This window comes from Maniola hyperantus, chromosome 14 (genome assembly GCF_902806685.2).
Source record: "Maniola hyperantus chromosome 14, iAphHyp1.2, whole genome shotgun sequence".
In the NCBI taxonomy this organism is placed as follows: domain Eukaryota; kingdom Metazoa; phylum Arthropoda; class Insecta; order Lepidoptera; family Nymphalidae; genus Maniola; species Maniola hyperantus.
The window spans coordinates 398,039-416,833 of NC_048549.1; the positions used below are offsets into that span (position 1 = coordinate 398,039).

General features: G+C 37.6%; 2 protein-coding genes and 1 long non-coding RNA gene across 4 annotated transcripts in view; 2 read left to right on the top strand and 1 right to left on the bottom strand.

The window, feature by feature from the left end:
• Nucleotides 1–29: 29 nt before the first annotated feature.
• The window catches only part of LOC117988202 (E3 ubiquitin-protein ligase znrf2), a 99,446-nt gene continuing 80,680 nt past the window's right edge, over nt 30–18,795 (bottom strand). The window contains exons 2-5 of one of the 2 annotated variants that reach the window (XR_011237524.1): nt 4,410–4,505; nt 2,665–2,770; nt 351–1,491; nt 30–305 (exon numbers count right to left, since the gene is read on the bottom strand). Coding sequence is in view for 1 of the 2 variants with exons in the window: in XM_034975317.2 (XP_034831208.1) it covers nt 1,434–1,491; nt 2,665–2,770; nt 4,410–4,505 (260 nt within the window). In the remaining variant the exon portion in view is untranslated. Of the gene's footprint in view, nt 1,492–2,664; nt 2,771–4,409; nt 4,506–18,795 lie in introns of both variants that reach the window. The other variant, XM_034975317.2, reaches the window with a different exon arrangement.
• On the top strand, nt 2,550–12,746 carry LOC138403232 (uncharacterized). Its single transcript, XM_069503010.1, has 3 exons — nt 2,550–2,638; nt 11,627–11,874; nt 12,144–12,746. Exons 2-3 carry the CDS (start codon nt 11,628–11,630, stop codon nt 12,521–12,523), a joined length of 627 nt encoding a protein of 208 aa, XP_069359111.1. The 5' UTR covers nt 2,550–2,638; nt 11,627; the 3' UTR covers nt 12,524–12,746.
• LOC138403243 (uncharacterized) lies at nt 6,797–8,951 on the top strand. Its single transcript, XR_011237543.1, has 3 exons — nt 6,797–7,226; nt 7,335–7,615; nt 7,814–8,951. It is a non-coding gene; the product is annotated as an uncharacterized lncRNA (long non-coding RNA).

Below are 18,795 nucleotides of genomic sequence, written 5' to 3' on the forward strand. Positions count from 1 at the left end.
GGCCTGAGGTACAAAATGAAACAATCGTAGAAAATTTAGAAACAAATCAACTTTATTTATCAAGATGAAAAAGATCAAATCATATAATTATACATAAGCTACGGAACAGATATGTGGCGCGATACTTACTGCAACTCAACGACGGCACTATACAATATACATAATATACAATACGATACTTACACGTTATCATACATATTATATCAAACGAATTATACAGTCGCCGCAAGATCATACTAGACTTAGAGCAATAAGATAAACGTAAAAGCATCGTTATAAATCTGTAGTTTCAGATTTCGCTTTTTCTTTTTCGATGATCTGTTCGAAAAAGTTTCAATAAAATTTTGTACTGCCGATCTTTTTATCACAGTTGCCTAAAGACGTTAAACTACTCGTTATCGAATTTCGTTTTTAGGGTTCCATACCTCAAAAGAAAAAACGGAACCCTTATAGTCTATGTCAGATAGCATCTGTCAAGAAAACCTATAGGGCACTTCCCGTTGACCTAGAAGCAGGAAATTTGTCAGGTAGGTAGGTCTTATAGACTATAGTACACACAGTAAGGGGAAAAATCCGTAAACCATGAATTTGTTGTCGCATCGCGAAAAAAATTTAAAATGTGTTCATTAACAAATAATTAGTATTTTCACCTTTCCTATGAAAGTGCTTTACGTGTACATTCTAAAACAGATTTTTATTTATTTTTATGCTTAATAGTTTCTGATTTATCGTGCGAAATGTCGAAAAATACGACTGTATGTATACTACGGAACCCTCGGTGTGCGAGTCTGACTCGCACTTGGCCGGTTTTTGATACATACTATTGAAACTCGAATTACGTACAGAACGATAAATGCGGATAAAAAGACTGACTGATCGATGCTTGCTATTGACAGTATATTCTCAGTTCGCATTTTGTGACTTCTTGGACACATCTTCATACATTACATTGTCTTCAATATCGTCAGGAATATGTTAGTGTTGCATGAGAATGTCACTGCGTAAGGAACCAACACAACTTCTAGTACGAGCTCGCGCCGACCGCGTCGGAACAAAACAAAGTTAACGATGTAAAATTTCCAATGATAATAATCCGTACAATAATATAATACTCCACCGAGAAATTCCCATTAGCGTTGTTACTATAATATAATTGTCTTTGTATTTTTGTTTTATTTTTGTTTTCATTTTAATTTTAATTAATTAAATGGTAAAACATCTCACTAGCATAGGTTTATATTTACACGGCCCCCGGGGGCGCAGTCTGTTCATTGTATAAAATTATCACTCGCGACGATGGCACTAGTTCGGGCGGCCCGACGTGGCAACGCCACAAAATCCATTTCCTGGCGCTTCGGGCCATACCGTGGCGCGAACACAGGCCTCGCGAGGCCGGCTCGTCGAGGCCCGGCCGAGGCCGGCGGGCGAGGCCCCTAGTCGCCGGGGTGCTCCGGACATGATCTGTTCACTTCGAACCATTGGTCTATACATCTGGAATTTGAAAAGACACAAGTTAATATTTGGAGATAATAAGCAAGTCTTTTCGTATGAGATGGATCCACGATATAAATAAGGGATGCTGAGGACCGGTGTGGTGGCACTCATTGCGGAAATAATATGCCCAATAGTGGAATCCAAAGCACTATTCGTAAACCATAAAAGTCTACAAGATATGCGAAATTCTTCTAGTTTTCATCCTTAGTGAGTCCCACATACCTGCCATTGTGCGGGATGCGTAATTGCATTTTTATCGGCGGAAAAAAGGAGCATGCTTGATGGTGAATTATTATTGAAGTCGAATAGAAAAAAATATCGGTCAAGTGCGAGTCGGACTCACACTGTTAGGGTTCCGTACCATCGTACAAGAAATATCACTTTAATTTTTATGGCAGCAATTTTGAAATTTTTAGCATTAATTGTTGTTATAGCGGCATCAAAAATACACATTCTGTGAAAATTTCAGGTCTTTACCTATTTTGGTTCACGAGATAAAGCCCGCTGACAGACAGACGGACGGACGAACAGAGGGGAAGCGAACCCTAAAGAATTACTTTACGTAGTAAAAATAGCATTTAAAGTAAAACTGTAGCTTTGCGTCCATTACAAGGTGTAATTTGAACAGTTTTCAGCATTGTATTTACGCGGTTATCCGGCATTGTTTGCTGATAGTTGCGACTCGGCCGCGCCAGAGAGAGGCTACAAGTGGGTCGACGCGTCGTTGTGGCGGCTCTGAGGATCCTTTAAACGTTCCCACTCGAGAAGTCGCCGCATTGTCGCGCCTTTTACGTGCATTTCCTGACTAGCAGACGCTATAGCTATAGCGCTAGTCAGAGGCGTTTAGCACGGCTATTAATAAAAATTAAAAAAAAACAGACTTCAATAACCACTCACACTAAAAAGTAAGAATAATTTAATTTATTACCGAATATATTATGTATACAAGAGTCATTGTAGTTCTATGATAATATTTTTTGGAGTCGGTGCCAATTTAGCAGCATACCCTAAAAAATATTGTCATGTAAACTTATGAAACCTCCTTGATCTAGATAAGAAACTATGAAGATGACAGCTTGCACTGGCCGGACCTCTTGTGGCGCCCTCTGCGAACAGTTTTGCCTATAGGTCCCCATTTTTCGAGGTGGGTGTACAAAGTGAAGTGTTTACCCCTTGTGGTAGATGCAGAGGCAGGGCAGGCGCGCGATGGTGTCGCCGGCGCACAGCTCCTCCAGGCAGATCACGCACTCGCCCTTCGAGTCGCTCAGCACGTCCTCTGGAAACGACATGCAAATCCATTACCTCACCATTAAATCATTATCATTACCTTAAGCTTCACACAATCAAAAAGTAGGTGATGAAGATGATGCCGCCTAAGGTAGAGCGCGCCTGTCTAGAATATGCCTAGTCAGTGGCGGATTATCCCTAAGGCGAACTAGGGGCGCCAGGTTACGAAGGGGCGCGCGCGATCATGTAGAGTTGGATTAGCGAGAGTTTGTGCTTCGGGTATCTTCGTTTCTATTCAAAACAATTAAGAATGCTATAATAATGTGTTAACCGCATTTTATCATTTAATCCGCCTCTGTGCCTAGTAACTCTTGATGTTACTGATATTATAGCTAGCAAGCTTGGGAAGCGGAAGCCGGGAGGGCATCCCATATTCTAACAATGCGTGTTAAAAACGAGGAAACGAATTGGTTTGTACAAGTCCGTGGAATTTCGACTATGTAGAGGAGCAGACTTTTGAAATACTTCGCGGTTCGATAGTAAAATGGCGAGGGTGGAACCAGGTCGAATAATTCCTTAGCACACTCTTCCAAATATATTTTCTAGAATAACGACAGACAGGCAAACCCGCACCAATGTTCCAAACTTTGAGGCTTCGTCGCCAATGAGTCTAGCACGACGATCCACCGAATCCAATGCATCAAGCTGGTAATCCCATACATGACTGCAGTACTCCATACACGATCCTAAACTAGAGCTTAAGACTTCGTGCACTGCACTGCCTTAAGACTTCGTGCTGGACACCTTCCGCTAAACACTTTTGGTTATCTAATGAAAAAGACATCTAGCCCGAATTGCTCGGAATGTGGAGTGAGAGAAGATATAAATCACATATTTTTGGAATGTACCCGCAATGAAGTCGAAAGGTTTAATTTTTTTATAATGTTTAATTTAGAAATTAGGAATATTGGCGTTTGTAATAGCATTTTGGCCTCTCCATTATCGCGAGAGGCCAGAATGCTATATAAACTATTTAATTTAACTTTAAAACGAAGATAATTATTATACATACCTATTGTGATTTGTTACAAGGGTGACATGTTCTGATTGAACAAACCCTTTAATAAAGAGAAAAAAAAAAAAAAAAAAAAGAGCTTGGTACAAGGTAAGTAGCTGTTCGGACTTGAAGTACCGCTTACTTTGTTCATCTGCGCGATTGCGGGAGAATGACAGCTACATTGTCACGATCGCAATCACCTTTGATTGATTGACGCTCGCGCACTATTGTTGCAACAAGAATCGCACAAATTCAGCCAATCACAACAATTGAGAATGTAATAATGATTGATGCAGGTTTTACGAAATCAGGAAAACAGGACGTCAAGTAGCCTGTATTACCTTTGGATTCGATGCATTGCCCGTAATAAATGTTAAATTCATCTATTTGACTTTCAAAAAGTATCTGTATAGTACAGTATATTCAGAAGACCGGGGGTTCATTCCTGGGCACGCATCTCTATCTTTTCGGTGTTATATGCTAAGCAAATAACTATCACTTGCTATAACGGTGAAGGAAAACATCGTGAGGAAACCTGCATGCCTGGAAGTTCTGCCAATCCGCATGCATGTTGACTGAAGATGTAGTGGGAACCTGCCACAGAAGTAGTTATATTATGGAGTAGACATACCATTGTATGAGAGTCTCGGCCTCGTCAGGCACATGACAAGATGGCACTCGATGTCGTCGGGCAGCACGAACTTACTGCACACGGGACATTTGATTCCTGCAACAGACAGACACACATACGTCAATATTATTAAAACCAGCTGCGCTATTAGTTATACACAGACCAGAAACAATTGAAACATAAGATTCTAACGCGTAAAGTTTAAATCTTCACGAATATAAATAAATATTTAAAAAAAACCAGCAGAAGTTACTCTACTTTTATGTTAAAAAATTGTCGTTTACGGATTGTGACGTCATTATTCACTTTCCGTACAGCGTGACATTCATGTTAGAAATAAATAAAACTCTTGATTTTATTTAGGTATTTATTTAATAACGAATTATAGCCTCATAAACTACCGCTATACAAAAAATCACGTCATTTTAATACTACAGTCCAAGACCCTATTGTTATAACAAATGATTTGTAGAAAATCACAGACATCAACCTAATGAATAACGTACACATCTAAGTACGCGCCAAGGAATTGTTTGTCATCTACATGATGGGCGCACATTTGTCAACTACCCAATGTGAATAATGAGGAAGAGGGAGGCGGCCGAATTCCATTTTCGCGCACAAAGGGCACAGCTTTGCCCACGACAAATGCAATGTACACAAATGTTTGACAGATCCATTCGACGTTAATTTATAATTTGTACTAAAACTAGGTAAAAAGCGGCCAAGTGCGAGATAGACTCGCGCACCGAGGGTTCCAAATTACAGTCGTATTATTTCGACATTTTGCACGATAAATCAAAGACTACTATGCATTAAAAAAAAAAAAACTGTTTTAGAATGTACAAGTAAAGCCCTTTTATATGATACGCCACTTGGTATAGTTATCTAACTTTGAAAATTGAAAATACTAATATTTGTTCATTAACATTTTTTTTTTTTTGTGATGTAACCATAACGTATAAAATTATAAAAGACTAATGATTTATTCACAATAGGTAACATCTCTTATTGATTGTCGGAATTGTAAGATTTGTAAGATGATATACCTAGTGGTGATAATTAATTACGTAAACTTTAAAACTAAAGCTACGAGGGTTCTAAACGCGCCCAGGTCTGAGAAGCCTAAATAGCAGGCCCAATTCTAAACCACTAGCACCCACTAGGCTATACATAAAAGAATAGATTATAGGTACATTTTACAGTAAGTCATAAGTTTTGATGGCATTCAGTAAAACCAGCGCGTTTCAGTTTAAGTGGTCAACATATTTTATTCAGTACTTTAAAATGTAACTGAATTAACTCGCAAACATGCATAGTGCCTAGTTTAAATATTTCACTTCATTTCATTTGATATAGAGAAGGACACAATATACTGAATAGGGTCTTGGACTGTAGTAATAAAATGAAGTGATTTATTTTTTGTGCAGTGGTAGTTTATGGGGCTACAATTCATTATCAAAGACAAATATTTGAAAAAATCATGTTAGTATTTATTTTTAACATACCTAATTAATTATTAACGTCACGCTGCAACCGAAAGCAACTAATGACGTCACATTGCGTAATACAAATATTTTTCTATTTTTCAACATAAAAAAATTCCAGCAGAAATCACTCTATTTTTATGTTAAATAATTGAAAAATTGGGCGTAAACCAAGTTATTTTGTGTGGGACATAAAACGTAAGTTTTTTCTATTCTATTTTTTTTTAATTTGTCGCGCAAATGATTAGTTTCGCAACATTAGATGCTCGAATGATTAAAAAAATCTGTAGGTATAGTACGTGACAGGTTGAAATGGGAATCGGGGAGGGAACGCCCCGCACACCCGCACACCCCCCCGCACTAAACCAGCGCGGGCGAGCGCGGGTGACGTGCGCCATATCCCGATTGCCAATTCGACCTATCGCTATCCTCTTATGTCATGGTACATACTTACTTCAGATCTCTCAACTTACTTCTAACTTTTCTTTCAGCATTATCGAGTTTAAAATTCTATGAGCTAAGTTGAGAGCTCCGCGCTAAATTAAATAACTTGGGGCAGTGTGTTTAACTTGCCAACCAACTTGTGTTAATTAGCTAAGTCGCCATTGTTATCAGCACAACTCCTGTAAATTACACGAACTTCTTACACACTTGTCTATAGAAAGAAATTGTTAATTTCTAACTTCTGAGTGTCTGTCAGGCATATATCTATATCTCAGGGATCTACAATCTACACAATCCCCGAGTGCTATTGGTAATCAGGACGAAGTCGAACGAAGTAGAAAGCTATAATCACTACCAATATTGTAAATGTGAAAGTATGTTTGTTTGTTTGTTTGTTTGTTTGTTTGTTGGCTTTTCGATTTCGACGCCGCAACGGAGTAACGATGTGGCGGGATGTATGTATTATAGTTAAAGACCTGCAGGCCTAGCATGGGCCGGGAAATTTTCTCCCCGAGGAAAGGATAAAAATTTTATCCCCTCCGATAGTTATTTCCACTCTCCGAGCATGGGCACAGGGTTGGATATAATTATCCCCGGTGATAAGGCGGGGAAAGACTAGTCCTCGGCTAATGTCAAAGTGTTATTATTTTTTATCTGTGCTTTTGATTTTGCGCGTTTTCGTTACTCGTAACCAACTCGTAACTCGTCTGTGGCTGCTTTTTATTTTAAAAGAGCTAGAACCCGGAGCCGTAAAATAGTTTAAAAAACATTCACAGAAGATTATGCACGTACAATTGTATTGTTATTGTGTTTACTTAACCTAACTCCACTTTTAAATTATCCAAATTAAAAAATAATCGAATAGTTGAAATTCTTAGTTATCACAGTAAGTATCACAAAGACAATTTGTGTTAGTCAGTACACAAAATTGAAATGATAATATATTGATATTGTTAGCGACAAAGAAATGCATAAATTGTTGTTTTATTTGCAGACATGGAAATATGTACTTGAAGAAGGGCACTGACTGACACATACTATTACTAAGTATGATGAGGCAGCTCGGGATGTAAGCCCACCGGGAATGTCTCAATAGTGCCGTCGGGCACATATATGAGCACATAATTATCACTGTTGGGCATGAATGCTCAACAGGAATTGGACCTGAAGACTTCATAATGGGCCAGCCAGAGAGATGCGTGTATTAATTTAGTTCTATTAAATGTGTGTCTTGTATAACAAAATCAAAATAACTTTAGGTGCCTATTGGAATAGGTAAGTTAGGTACACATCTTATCAACATAAAATATTTTCATTATTGTTTGAGATGATGATAAAACTAGCAGTTCTGCACACTGCACTGAGAAGAGTTCAATATCACTTAAAATTGGTTAAGCTAGTATAGTTTGAGCTATTAAACTAACCTAATTTCTTTATAAGCATGTCAAGCCAATGTTTTTTATCTTATGGCAGGAAATCTTTGAAGTGTCGGTGGTGGACTATGGTGAGACTGTCCTTTTACCCACTTTGTACACAGTGGGTACTTTATAAAACCAATAGCCCCGAGTTGTTTGCCTATAAATGCCAATAAATGAATAAAAAGTAGAGGATAAGTACATTTTTGTAATTTGTAAATAGTTATGAATATAGGAAGTTATTCTATGGCAGTGTGGTTTGATTGAACATTAAACTTGTTACTTCCTTTTCTTAAGGATAATAGCACTACTTTTAGATCTGTTAAGTTAACATCAGAGATTTGTGTACACCCAAATAAGCATTGTTTTAATTGGTATTCCTAATATTATGCCTAAAAGTTTGTGTTTGTTACTCAATCACACAGAAAGAGTACTTAAAGCAAAATTTGTAGGGTTCATTTTGAAACTGTTATTTTTTGTTATAGCAGCAATAGAAATACAAAATTTCAACTTTAACCTGTTCCGTTTCAGGAGAGACAGACAGACGGAGAGCTGAGACTGTAATAGGGTCCCATTGGTACCTTCAGAACCCTAGTAATAGTAGTAGATATAAGGATGGGTTTGCACAAGGTGGTTTTAGGTAATAGGTAGTTAAAGAAATATATTTTAATGCAAATATGTATTTATTATTCCATCCCTTTTTCCCTTTTATTGTCGGGCAACAGTTAGCAGTCTGGTTTGATCCATAGATATGTGAGACTTCTTTATTTGTTACATTTTCTAGTCTGTCCTTTGGTTGTTCCATTGGAATTCTGAAATATACAATTTATACATTAATGATTTTCAATAAAAATAAATTAAAAGTAAGAGGATATACTGAAATGGTCTATAAAGTATAATAGGCTAACATATTTACTCTTACAAAACACTTATGATGAACCATTATAATTTGTAAAGTGTTATTGTGTTTGTGTATCAATATGTATTGAACTATGATATAGGTGTGTAACTTGTTTCAGTTAATATGTTAGGTATTTTAATTTAAGAATTGTTTTGTTAAATTAGACTCCTGCCTATTTTGTTCAAATAAATGATTTTATTATACCTAATGAGACATTGTGTTATTTTATATTTCCAATAATCCATACTAATATTATAAATGCGAAAGTGCGTCTGCCTGTCTGTCTGCTAGCTTTTCACAGCCCAACAGTCTAACCGATTTAGATGAAATTTAGTACCTACAGAGTTAGCTTACATCCTGAGGATGGACACAGGCTACTTTTTATTCTGGAAAATCAAATAGTTCTCACAGGATTTTCAAAACCTAAATCCACACAGATGAAGTCGCGGGCAATAGTCATCCCATGATCTTGACTTGTATCTCACTGGTAACTACCATCTGCCAAGAGTCTTATAGATGTGAGGACGTAGAATAAATAGATAATAGCCGCATGTAGGACCTATTTGTAGGTACCTACTACCTACCTAAGTAGGTATCCTAAATTAGGTACCTATTCGTTTGCACAAGATGGTTTTAGGTAATAGGTAAGTACTTACTTACTTTTATGATTCCATCCACCGAATTAATCGGCTTTAGTGCTTCATTAAGCTGCTCGCATAAGTACAGCACATAATATTTGTCCATCCGAAACAAGTGTCGGAACTCAGCGTCGGGAAATTCAAAGGGATTACTTCCATCACTAATTACGTGCTCATGTTATTTTCGTTCTAAATTCTCTATTTCAAACTAATAAAGAAAGCGCGAAACATGTTTTTTGATCTTTTAATAATTGAGTTAAAGTTCTATGAGCATTATACCCACCTCTAATCTCGATGATAAAATTATCCCTCTCAAATGTCAAAAAAGGACAGTTTAACTTCTTTTATTTGGCCCCATGCTATAGACGGTGGATAAATAGTCCCCCAAGTCCCCGTGAAATGTCAAACGGGGATAAACTTCTCCTCTCCCCTGTTGCCGTGCTCTGAGGGGTGGAGAAGTTAATGTTGTCTCCTGTCCAGTGGATAAAATCGGGGGATATAATTTTTATCTTCGGCCCATGCTAGCCGTGCTGGAGTGACATAGGTTACTCATTACGCCGGAAAATCAAAGAGTTCCCCGGGATTTTTAAAAACCCTAATCCACGCGGACGAAGTCGTGGGCAACAGCTAGTATTTAATATAAATATAACCTTTAAATCATTATTATCATAGAGAGCATCTAAATAATATTCAAATTGTAATCTGTAATTCATTTCAGTCAGGGGAGACCTTTGGGACCTTGTAAATAAAATATGCATATCAGTGGTCCAACGTCGATTTACGGAAAATTGGAAGCCAAAATAAATTCATCCATTTGAAATACGCCGTTGACTAAATTACACACAACAAACACGATTCATTTGTAATAGTGGAAGTAGAAACAAACAAAACTAAAAATAATTTGTCAAAACGGAATTACAAACGAGCGCAAGGTAAATATCGATCGAAATAGGTACTTTTTGATGTGTTTTATTCTAGTGGGTTTACGGCTAGTTACGATATTGATAAAGCCATATCACCAAGCGACTTTAGGCTGAATACATAAACGTCTCTAGGCCTCTACACTTAAGAGGAGTGTATTTAGAACGATCTCCATACAAATAGAATTTGATTCGTTTTTGAATATTGACCAAGCAAACGCAATGAAATTTTGTAGATATTTTAAATATCTACAAATATCTTTGTAATAAAGTCTGTGGTTGATCAAATTTCCGTGAAGATATATCTTTTCAAAATTATACGGGCTCAAAGATTTTCATACAAATCAAATGCAAAGCCTTCTTGTATAATTTTGTCAGTTTATCCTTATAGCATTTTAGTAAAATAAACAGTCCAGTGTTTTCTTGACAAAATGTTATGTACCTAATTGCAAAGATCGTAAAGCCACCACGATCCAAACTTCATAGTCGCTGTTCGTTCCTCCCTGTGTTGAGGACAATACGCAGAGAAACTTTTAGCTTTTATAAAATAACGAAGGTCTGGCACGCGCTGGCTCTCTCTCTACTATAGGTGTCAAATTGTTGCTAGTATGCGGAAAATTGAATTAATCTATGAATCGTACCTTCTTATACTAACATCGTAATAGTTATCAAATAAGATTGTAGTATCGTATACATTTCATTGATAAAGAAGTAGGTTACCGTAATGATCTGCAAGGCGCATATTATGTACGCAATTACGAAATGAGGACTACGGAAATCCGTAACAAATTTACAACCAATTAAAGACCAGAAAACCATTATAACTTAACGAATATAGTATAATATATTAAGTTAGTAACAAATCATTGATTTTAATATGTAGATTGTAGATGTTTCGGACTCATCTAGTCTCAAATCTCACCTTAATTAAAGATTATTTAAAAACTGTGCAATTAGGAAGTTGTGAGACATGTTAGTTTTTTATTATGACTTTTTCTATAAAATCCAGTAATCCGAATATTCCGATAATCCGGCTCCCTCTGGTTTTTAATAATGCCGGATTAATGAGATTCTACTGAATTGGTAAAATTAAGATTTATCTTGAATAACGATTAATTAATCTTTTAAGCAAGGACACGTCATAGGACACTATCTAAATTGTACTCCGCATTTTATTTAATGAGCTAACATTGATATTTTCCTTATGAGAGATTTTAGAGATTAGACTAATATCTAATAAGGAAATTATGAAGGAAAAGTCTAATAAGATCATAAGATTTTATTTAGAAAATGCTCTCGAAACTAATATCTATTTATCTATCTATAATATCTATATTCATGTGACTATAATCAAATAAGCTCATGGAAAACTTTCAAAAAGTGCTCATGAATTCTTATTTTGATGATTACAGAATGCTGCCAATACTTTTCTTCACTTGGCTGGCCATCCTGCCAATCCGTTCTGGCATAATCAATTGCCGTACAGCCTGCCGGCACTGTAGGCAGCAGCTGGAGCATCCAGAAATGCTGGAGGTGTATTGTGCAATGTGTGACGAGTGCAAAGAGAGGAGAAGGGAGAGGTCGGAGGGGGCTCCGAACTTGCTGAGAGCTGGAAGGAATGAGGACTATCTGACGAATTATGGGCAACAGGATTCGCAAGGTACAGTACGGCTACAGTATATTCACTAGTAATAAACATGCAAAGATTTATTCTCCTTGATTAGTATCAAGGAGTTGATGTTGTTGTTGTTGATGATTTCAAAATCTGGTTGTCAACTTATAGGCTTTTATGAGGAGTTAAAAGACTACCACTATAATTTGTAAACATTTGGGTTTCGGCATGCAGGTTTCCTCACGATGTTTTCCTTCACCGTTAAAGCAAGTGAGATTTAATTTCTAAAAACGCACATAAAAATATTATTTTTCCAGATGAATGTCTTACAACACCAGTCGACGAGTCTTGCGAGCAACCTCAATTCTTATCACAAACAGTTCCTACCACCACTTCCACCACCACTACCACAACCACTACCCGTAAACCTTGCACTCCTAGGCCTTGTATTAAATCCACTAGTCCATGCCAAAGCATAGCATGCCCCATACCAATGGCCATTCCAGTATGTCCAATGTGTCCTATGCAAATGCCTGGATCTTTCTACACTGTGGCAGCTTTACCGGCAAGTATGGCTGAATCTACAACAGAGGTTACCCCGAAGGAATTGGCAAGGATGTCGGCCACTTCAGAATTGTATTTTTATCTCGGTGTACCAAAGAAGTTATTGAAACAATTACAATTGTCGACATCTTAAATGCCCACTACGTATTGGTTCACCCCCTTAGAGGTCAAATTTTCACAAATCCTTTCTTAGCGGATGCCTTCATCATAATAGCTATCTGCATGCCAATTTTCAGCCTGATCCGTCCAGTAGTTAGAGCTGTGTGTTGATAGATCAGTCAGTCAGTCAATCGTTTTATATATTTAGGAGATTTCGACTAAATACTTTGTTAATCTAATGCTAATGAGTGTAGAAATCAGCATCAAATCATGTTGGATTCATTATTATTTCATTAAAAGTAAATTATTATTGTTGTTTTATTTAGATCAACTGTTAGTGTTAACTTTAGTTGGTAAATGTAGGTTATTATTATCAACCGACTTCAAAAAAGAAGGAGGTTCTCAATTCGTCAGAATCTTTTTTTTTACGGTAGTAATAATTTAAATATATAAAAGGAAAAGAAGAATGACTGACTGACTGGTGATCGGGCTGAGATTTGGCATGCAGATAGCTATTATGACGTAGGCTTCCGCTAAGAAAGGAATTTTGAAAAGTGATTTGACACAGTCTCTAAAAGTTATAGTAATCGTTTTTAACTGTGGCCCTACCGCGGTTGTTTGACAGCTACAATGTCACGATCGCAATCATCTCTGATTGGTTAATGCTCGCTCACTATTGGCCACAATGCATTGTTGCAACAAGAAACGCACAAAGTCAGCCAATCAGAACAATTGAGATTGTAATAATGATTGATGCAGGTTTTAGACAATCGCCCTACTGGTCACATTTGGAAAACATGACACCATTATTTCGCTCATATCAGGTTGGATCATGAGTTTTGATACATTTTTGACAATTACTGTGCAGTACACATACACACAGTGCTATCAACTAGGCAATGAAACAGGCTAGCCTAGATTATCTATACAGCCTGTATCGATTGCTAGCCCGGCGGCATTCAACAAGTGTTCGCGTGTGTAACTGGCAAGCTTCAAACAAGCATGACATTTTGGTACCTATGCACACCTGTAGGGCGATTGTCTAAAATCTGCATCAATCATTATTACAATCTCAATTGTTCTGATTGGCTGAATTTGTGCGATTTTTGTTGCAACAATGCATTGTGGCCAATAGTGAGCGAGCACTAACCAATCAGAGATGATTGCGATCGTGACATTGTAGCTGTCAAACAACCGCGGTAGAGCCACTGGAGATATAGATCGTTCTTTCCACGTACATGCAAACTGTGGAACCAACTATTTTATAGCCTCAATAGCTCAACGGGTAAAGGAGTGGACTGAAAACCGAAAGGTCGACGGTTCAAACCCCGCCCGTTGCACTATTGTCGTACCTACTCCTAGCACAAGCCTGACGCTTAGTTGGAGAGGAAAGGGGAATATTAGTCATTTAACATGGCTAATATTCTTTAAAAAAGAAAAAGAAAAAAAAAACTATCATCGGCGGTGTTTCCTTTAGATTATAACATGGGGTTATTCAAGGGGCGGACCAACAAATTCCTAAAAAGTCGGCAACGCATCGGCGGTTCCTCTGGTGCTGCAAATGTTCATGGGCGGCGGTAATCACTTAACATCAGGTGACCCGCCTGCGCGTTTGCTCGCTATCTCTATTTAAAAAAAAAAGTATAGCTAGTACTTTTATAATAATATATTGAGTGGTATAGCTTAGTCAAACGCATACGTGGTCAGAGAGGCTGATGGGTAATTACCACCCCGCTATGGAGTCCACCGAGCATTTACCTTGCGAGCCTTCTACGTATAACCAAGGTGAATTCCGACGTCTTGTGTCTGCTTGTATGGAAATGTTCATCAATTTTTATCCTTGTCTAGGGACTATATCGACTTCATCTGACAGTTATTTTGAATCCATTGACGGTTTTCTACGAAAATTATTTTAATAAAAAATTTAAAAAAAAATTTACCTATCTAAATATATAAAAGAAAAAAGGTGACTGATTGACTGATCTATCAACGCACAGCTCAAGCTACTGGACGGATCGGGCTGAAATTTGGCATACAGATAGCTCTTATGACGTAGGCATCCGCTAAGGAAGGATTTTTGAAAATTCAACCCCTAAAGAAGTAAAATAGGGGGTTGAAATTTGTGTAGTCCACGCGGACGAAGTCGCGAGCATAAGCTAGTTATGAATAAAAAATTTGAATTTTTGAGTTTGAACGTCGCCCAGTGAAGCAGCAATGTATAACCAACCAATGTTAAATAAGCTCGGTGGCCATCATTCAGTGTTAGACACTGAGTTAGCAAATAGCCCCACAACAAACTCAGCCGGGTAATATTTTTTTATTATCACCACTTTTCAAAATCACTTAAGTTTATTAGAACTACTAGCTGACGCCCGCGACTTCGTACGCGTGAATTTAGATTATTAAAAATCCCGTGGGAATGTCACTCTCCAGGTCTTAAACTATACCCATGCAACGTCGCAACGGATCGACCTGATTGAAGGAAAAACCAATAAACCAACACACTTTCGTATTTATAATAGGGGTAGTGATATCAAAGCTGTTAAACAATATTGGTGATCTGTATAGAGTCAGGTTTTTTACGTAATTGGAGTTTTTTTTTTTTTTTTTTTGTTTTTTATTCAAAATAGGTAATAAATTACTCTTATTGATTGTCTGGTATAGTGTTAGATTTGTAAGATAATATAGTGGTGATAATTATAACGCAAACTTAAAACTAAAGCTACGAGGGTTCCAAACGCGCCCAGGTCTGAGAAGAGCCCACAACAAACTCAGCCGGGTATTCTTTTTATTGTCACCACTTTACAAAATTATTGAAACTTATTAGAACTATCACAAAGTCGTTAAGCAACTCATTCCCAAGCTTGCTTATCATTTAAATAATCCTTTACATTGTAATAGGATTTTTCAATTAGTTTACGTTTTATGAAAACTTTGAACTTGTTGTGAGAATTTCTTAGCGAACGCGCTATACGTGGCTTCTAGACTTTTTGTGTCGAAGTCAGAATACCTAGCAAGGTATCAAGGTAGGTACAAACCAGTTAACTGCATCGCTAATGACGACAACTCATACAAATAACACTGGATCAAGTGTAGACTGATGGTTTAATATTAAACTAGCTTATGTCCACGACTTCGTCCGCGTAGACTACACTTTACAACCCCTTTTTTACCCCCTTAGGGATTGAATTTTCAAAAATCCTTTCTTAGCGGATGCTTACGTCATAGTAGCTATCTGCATGCCAAATTTCAGCCGGATCCGTCCAGTAGTTTAAGCTGTGAGTTGATAGATCAGTCAGTCAGTCAGTCAGTCACCTTTTCCCTTTTAGATATAATATTTAGATTGACCGAGCGAAGCGTGGTCTCCGAGTCTGCTTGGGTGAATTTGCATTTGTCCGTCCGTCCGTTTGTCTTCAAGAAGTCATAACTCAGATTTATGTGCATTCATCCAGAAGCCTCAGCTCTGACGGATGGACAATTGCAATTTCCTTATGCATAGCCCTCGCTTCGCTTGGTAAAAACGCGAGGTTACAACCATCGATATAAATGACAAGATATGCCCAAACGAACAAAATTTTTCACGGTTTTTGAACCGAATAAATCAGCGCCACCTCTTAGATACTAATGAACGACCCGAGTCCAGATGTCACTGAGGTTGCATTGGTGATAAATAAACATTTTAGGACCAATGAATCGGTGTCATTTTGCTTTTTCAATGGCCCTGTCCTTACGAAGTAATATAAGTCAATGGTTATAACAGCTATATTTACCATATAAGATCCTTCTCGGCGGTCGCCTGTGTTGTGGCCCGTACGCTGCCGAGTCAGGCTCAGAGTCGGGCACGCAAGTTCCTATTATAATGCCCATTGTCATAACACCACTCCACACCACAACACAACACAACTCTGTGCAGTCTACGTCCGTACAAACATCACAGCACACTTCACTGTTAACACTTATGACTACCTCACCATGTTATCTGTTCATTATTTTGAGTGTATCATACATTAATGTCCATATAAACTGCTTTCGATGTATATAAAACTGTGTGGCAATGCCCACCTTTTATTTTTTATATTCTATTTATTAGACCTACTTTTTATGTCCTTGTTTGAAATCTGTTTAAAAAATGTAATGTGCACCAGTCTTAACGTATAGAGTCTATAAGTTACACTTGAGGACACGAAAACTGCACGCTGCAATTATTTCCTTTTTTTCTCTCAAATAAAAGCAAAAAATATCAATAACAAATCGTTAAACTGTTGCAGTACACTTGAGGACACGAAAAATGTACACCACTATTATTTTCTTTTTTTTTTGTTAAAATTAAAAAAATAAAACTTGGCGTACGCTCGTGACGGATCAAACACAACTGGCTACTGAGGGCTGCCACTCTCCATCAGTCCGTCGACTCAATCACATTTGGCACGCGAGCTGTGACGTCACAACGGCCAATGTGCGTCACTTCAACATCAGGGTTGGCACTGGTTTGAGGAAATTTGAAAACTTTTGAGGAAATACAACGTAAGTAGGTATATAGGAAGGAGGAAAACGAAAATCACTAATTTGACAGGAAGGAAAAGGCCTATTTAGTATTCATTCTAAATAGCTGAAAACACGGACGTCGATGTATATTTTGGTTTATTTGTTTCTTTGTTGTGGCTCTGTGTGCTTAAAATACTAATGGAAATACAAGATTTTGAAGACGAGTTAAGAGTCTACTTTTTACTAAACTATTTACACTGATCGCGATTGATTTGCTTTTACCCGTTGAGGAGTTCTGTCACCTATCTCCGAAACTATTCATCAAATTTTCACCAAACTTACATGGGACCAACCTGATAGTTTTTAGACATAATTATAGACTAAAATCGATAAAAATTTTGATCCCGCATCCCGAAGAAACCTTAATATATTATTTCGGCATCAAATCTATTCTATATATTATGTTAACCCAGAGTATCATCATCATTGTCACTATTATTATTATTATCATCTATAAGTATGCTCAATTACCTAGTGATTAGTAATTAGTATGGATTGGCAACCCTACGTCACAGAGCCGGAGCATTAACACCGCAAAGGTATCAAGCCGCCTTTAAGGCGACCGTAATAAGATCCAAATTAACTTAAGATATTGAGACCACTTCCGCGGCGCCTGCTCTAAGGGTAACGACTGGTTGCCTCACTTATGTCAACCCTGCTAACACGCGAGGTTGACGAGATATGAATAGATTCCACAAATGGATATCATATTATGCTTTGGTGGACCAGTTAAGGTGAACTTTCACGGTTATCTAGTAGTTTAATAGGGTCTTGGACTGTAGTAATAAAATGATGTAATTTTTTTATAGTGGTAGTTTATGGGGTTAGAATTCATTATTAATAAAGAAAATAATTTAAAAAAATCAGGATTTTTACAATAATTACTTATTAACGTCACGCTGCTGTACGGAAAGTGATTAATGAAGTCACAAGGCGCAAACGAAAAATATATTGCAATTTTAAACATAAAAATATTTTTCCGCAGAAATTACTCTATTTTTATGTTAAAAAATTGTAAAAATTGTCGTTTATGAATTGTGACGTGATTATTCTCCTTCCCTCACAGCGTGAAGTTCATGTTAACAATAAATAAAATTCATGATTTTTTTTAAATTATTCTTATTAATAATGAATTCTAGCCCCATAAACTACCGCTATACAAAAAATCACTTGATTTTATTACTACAGTGGAAGACCCTCCTCGGTTCACCCTTCACCTTTCTACTATCGTACTGTACGGAATCGCCAAGGTCTACACCCGTACGTAGTCGAAATTCCACGGACACGTACGAAGCGATTTGCCTCCTCGTTTCTAAATCGAATCGCTAGGATATGGAACAAACTTCCGGCATCAGATTTCACCTCCAATTTAAATATGGGTACCTTCAAATCAAGAGTGAATATAGGCATCTTTTAGGCAAGCGCGCTTCATCTTAGGCAGCATCATCACTTGCCAGCAAGTTGCTTGAATGGACTCTCCGGTGGAAAGCGCAGCGTGGCGTCAATTTGAGTCTTTGAGAGCCTCTGGACACAAGCAGAGGCGATCCTTGTCTTGCAACCTATGTCAAGCAGTGGACATCTATCGATTACAACGACGAAGACTATTTATCATCATCATGATCAACCCATCGCCGGCTCACTACAGAGCACGGGTCTCCTCTGAGAGTGAGAAGGGTTTTGGCCTTAGTCTACCACGCAGGCCATGTGCGGATTGGTAGACTTCACACGCTTTTGAGAACATTATGGAAAACTCAGGCATGC

Bases quoted from the DNA above. Each gene is read 5' to 3' on its own strand.
- LOC138403232 (XM_069503010.1), top strand. From the start codon at position 11,628: ATGCTGCCAATACTTTTCTTCACTTGGCTGGCCATCCTGCCAATCCGT. The intron at 11,875-12,143 runs GTACAGTACGGC...TTATTTTTCCAG, and splicing joins TGGGCAACAGGATTCGCAAG to ATGAATGTCTTACAACACCA.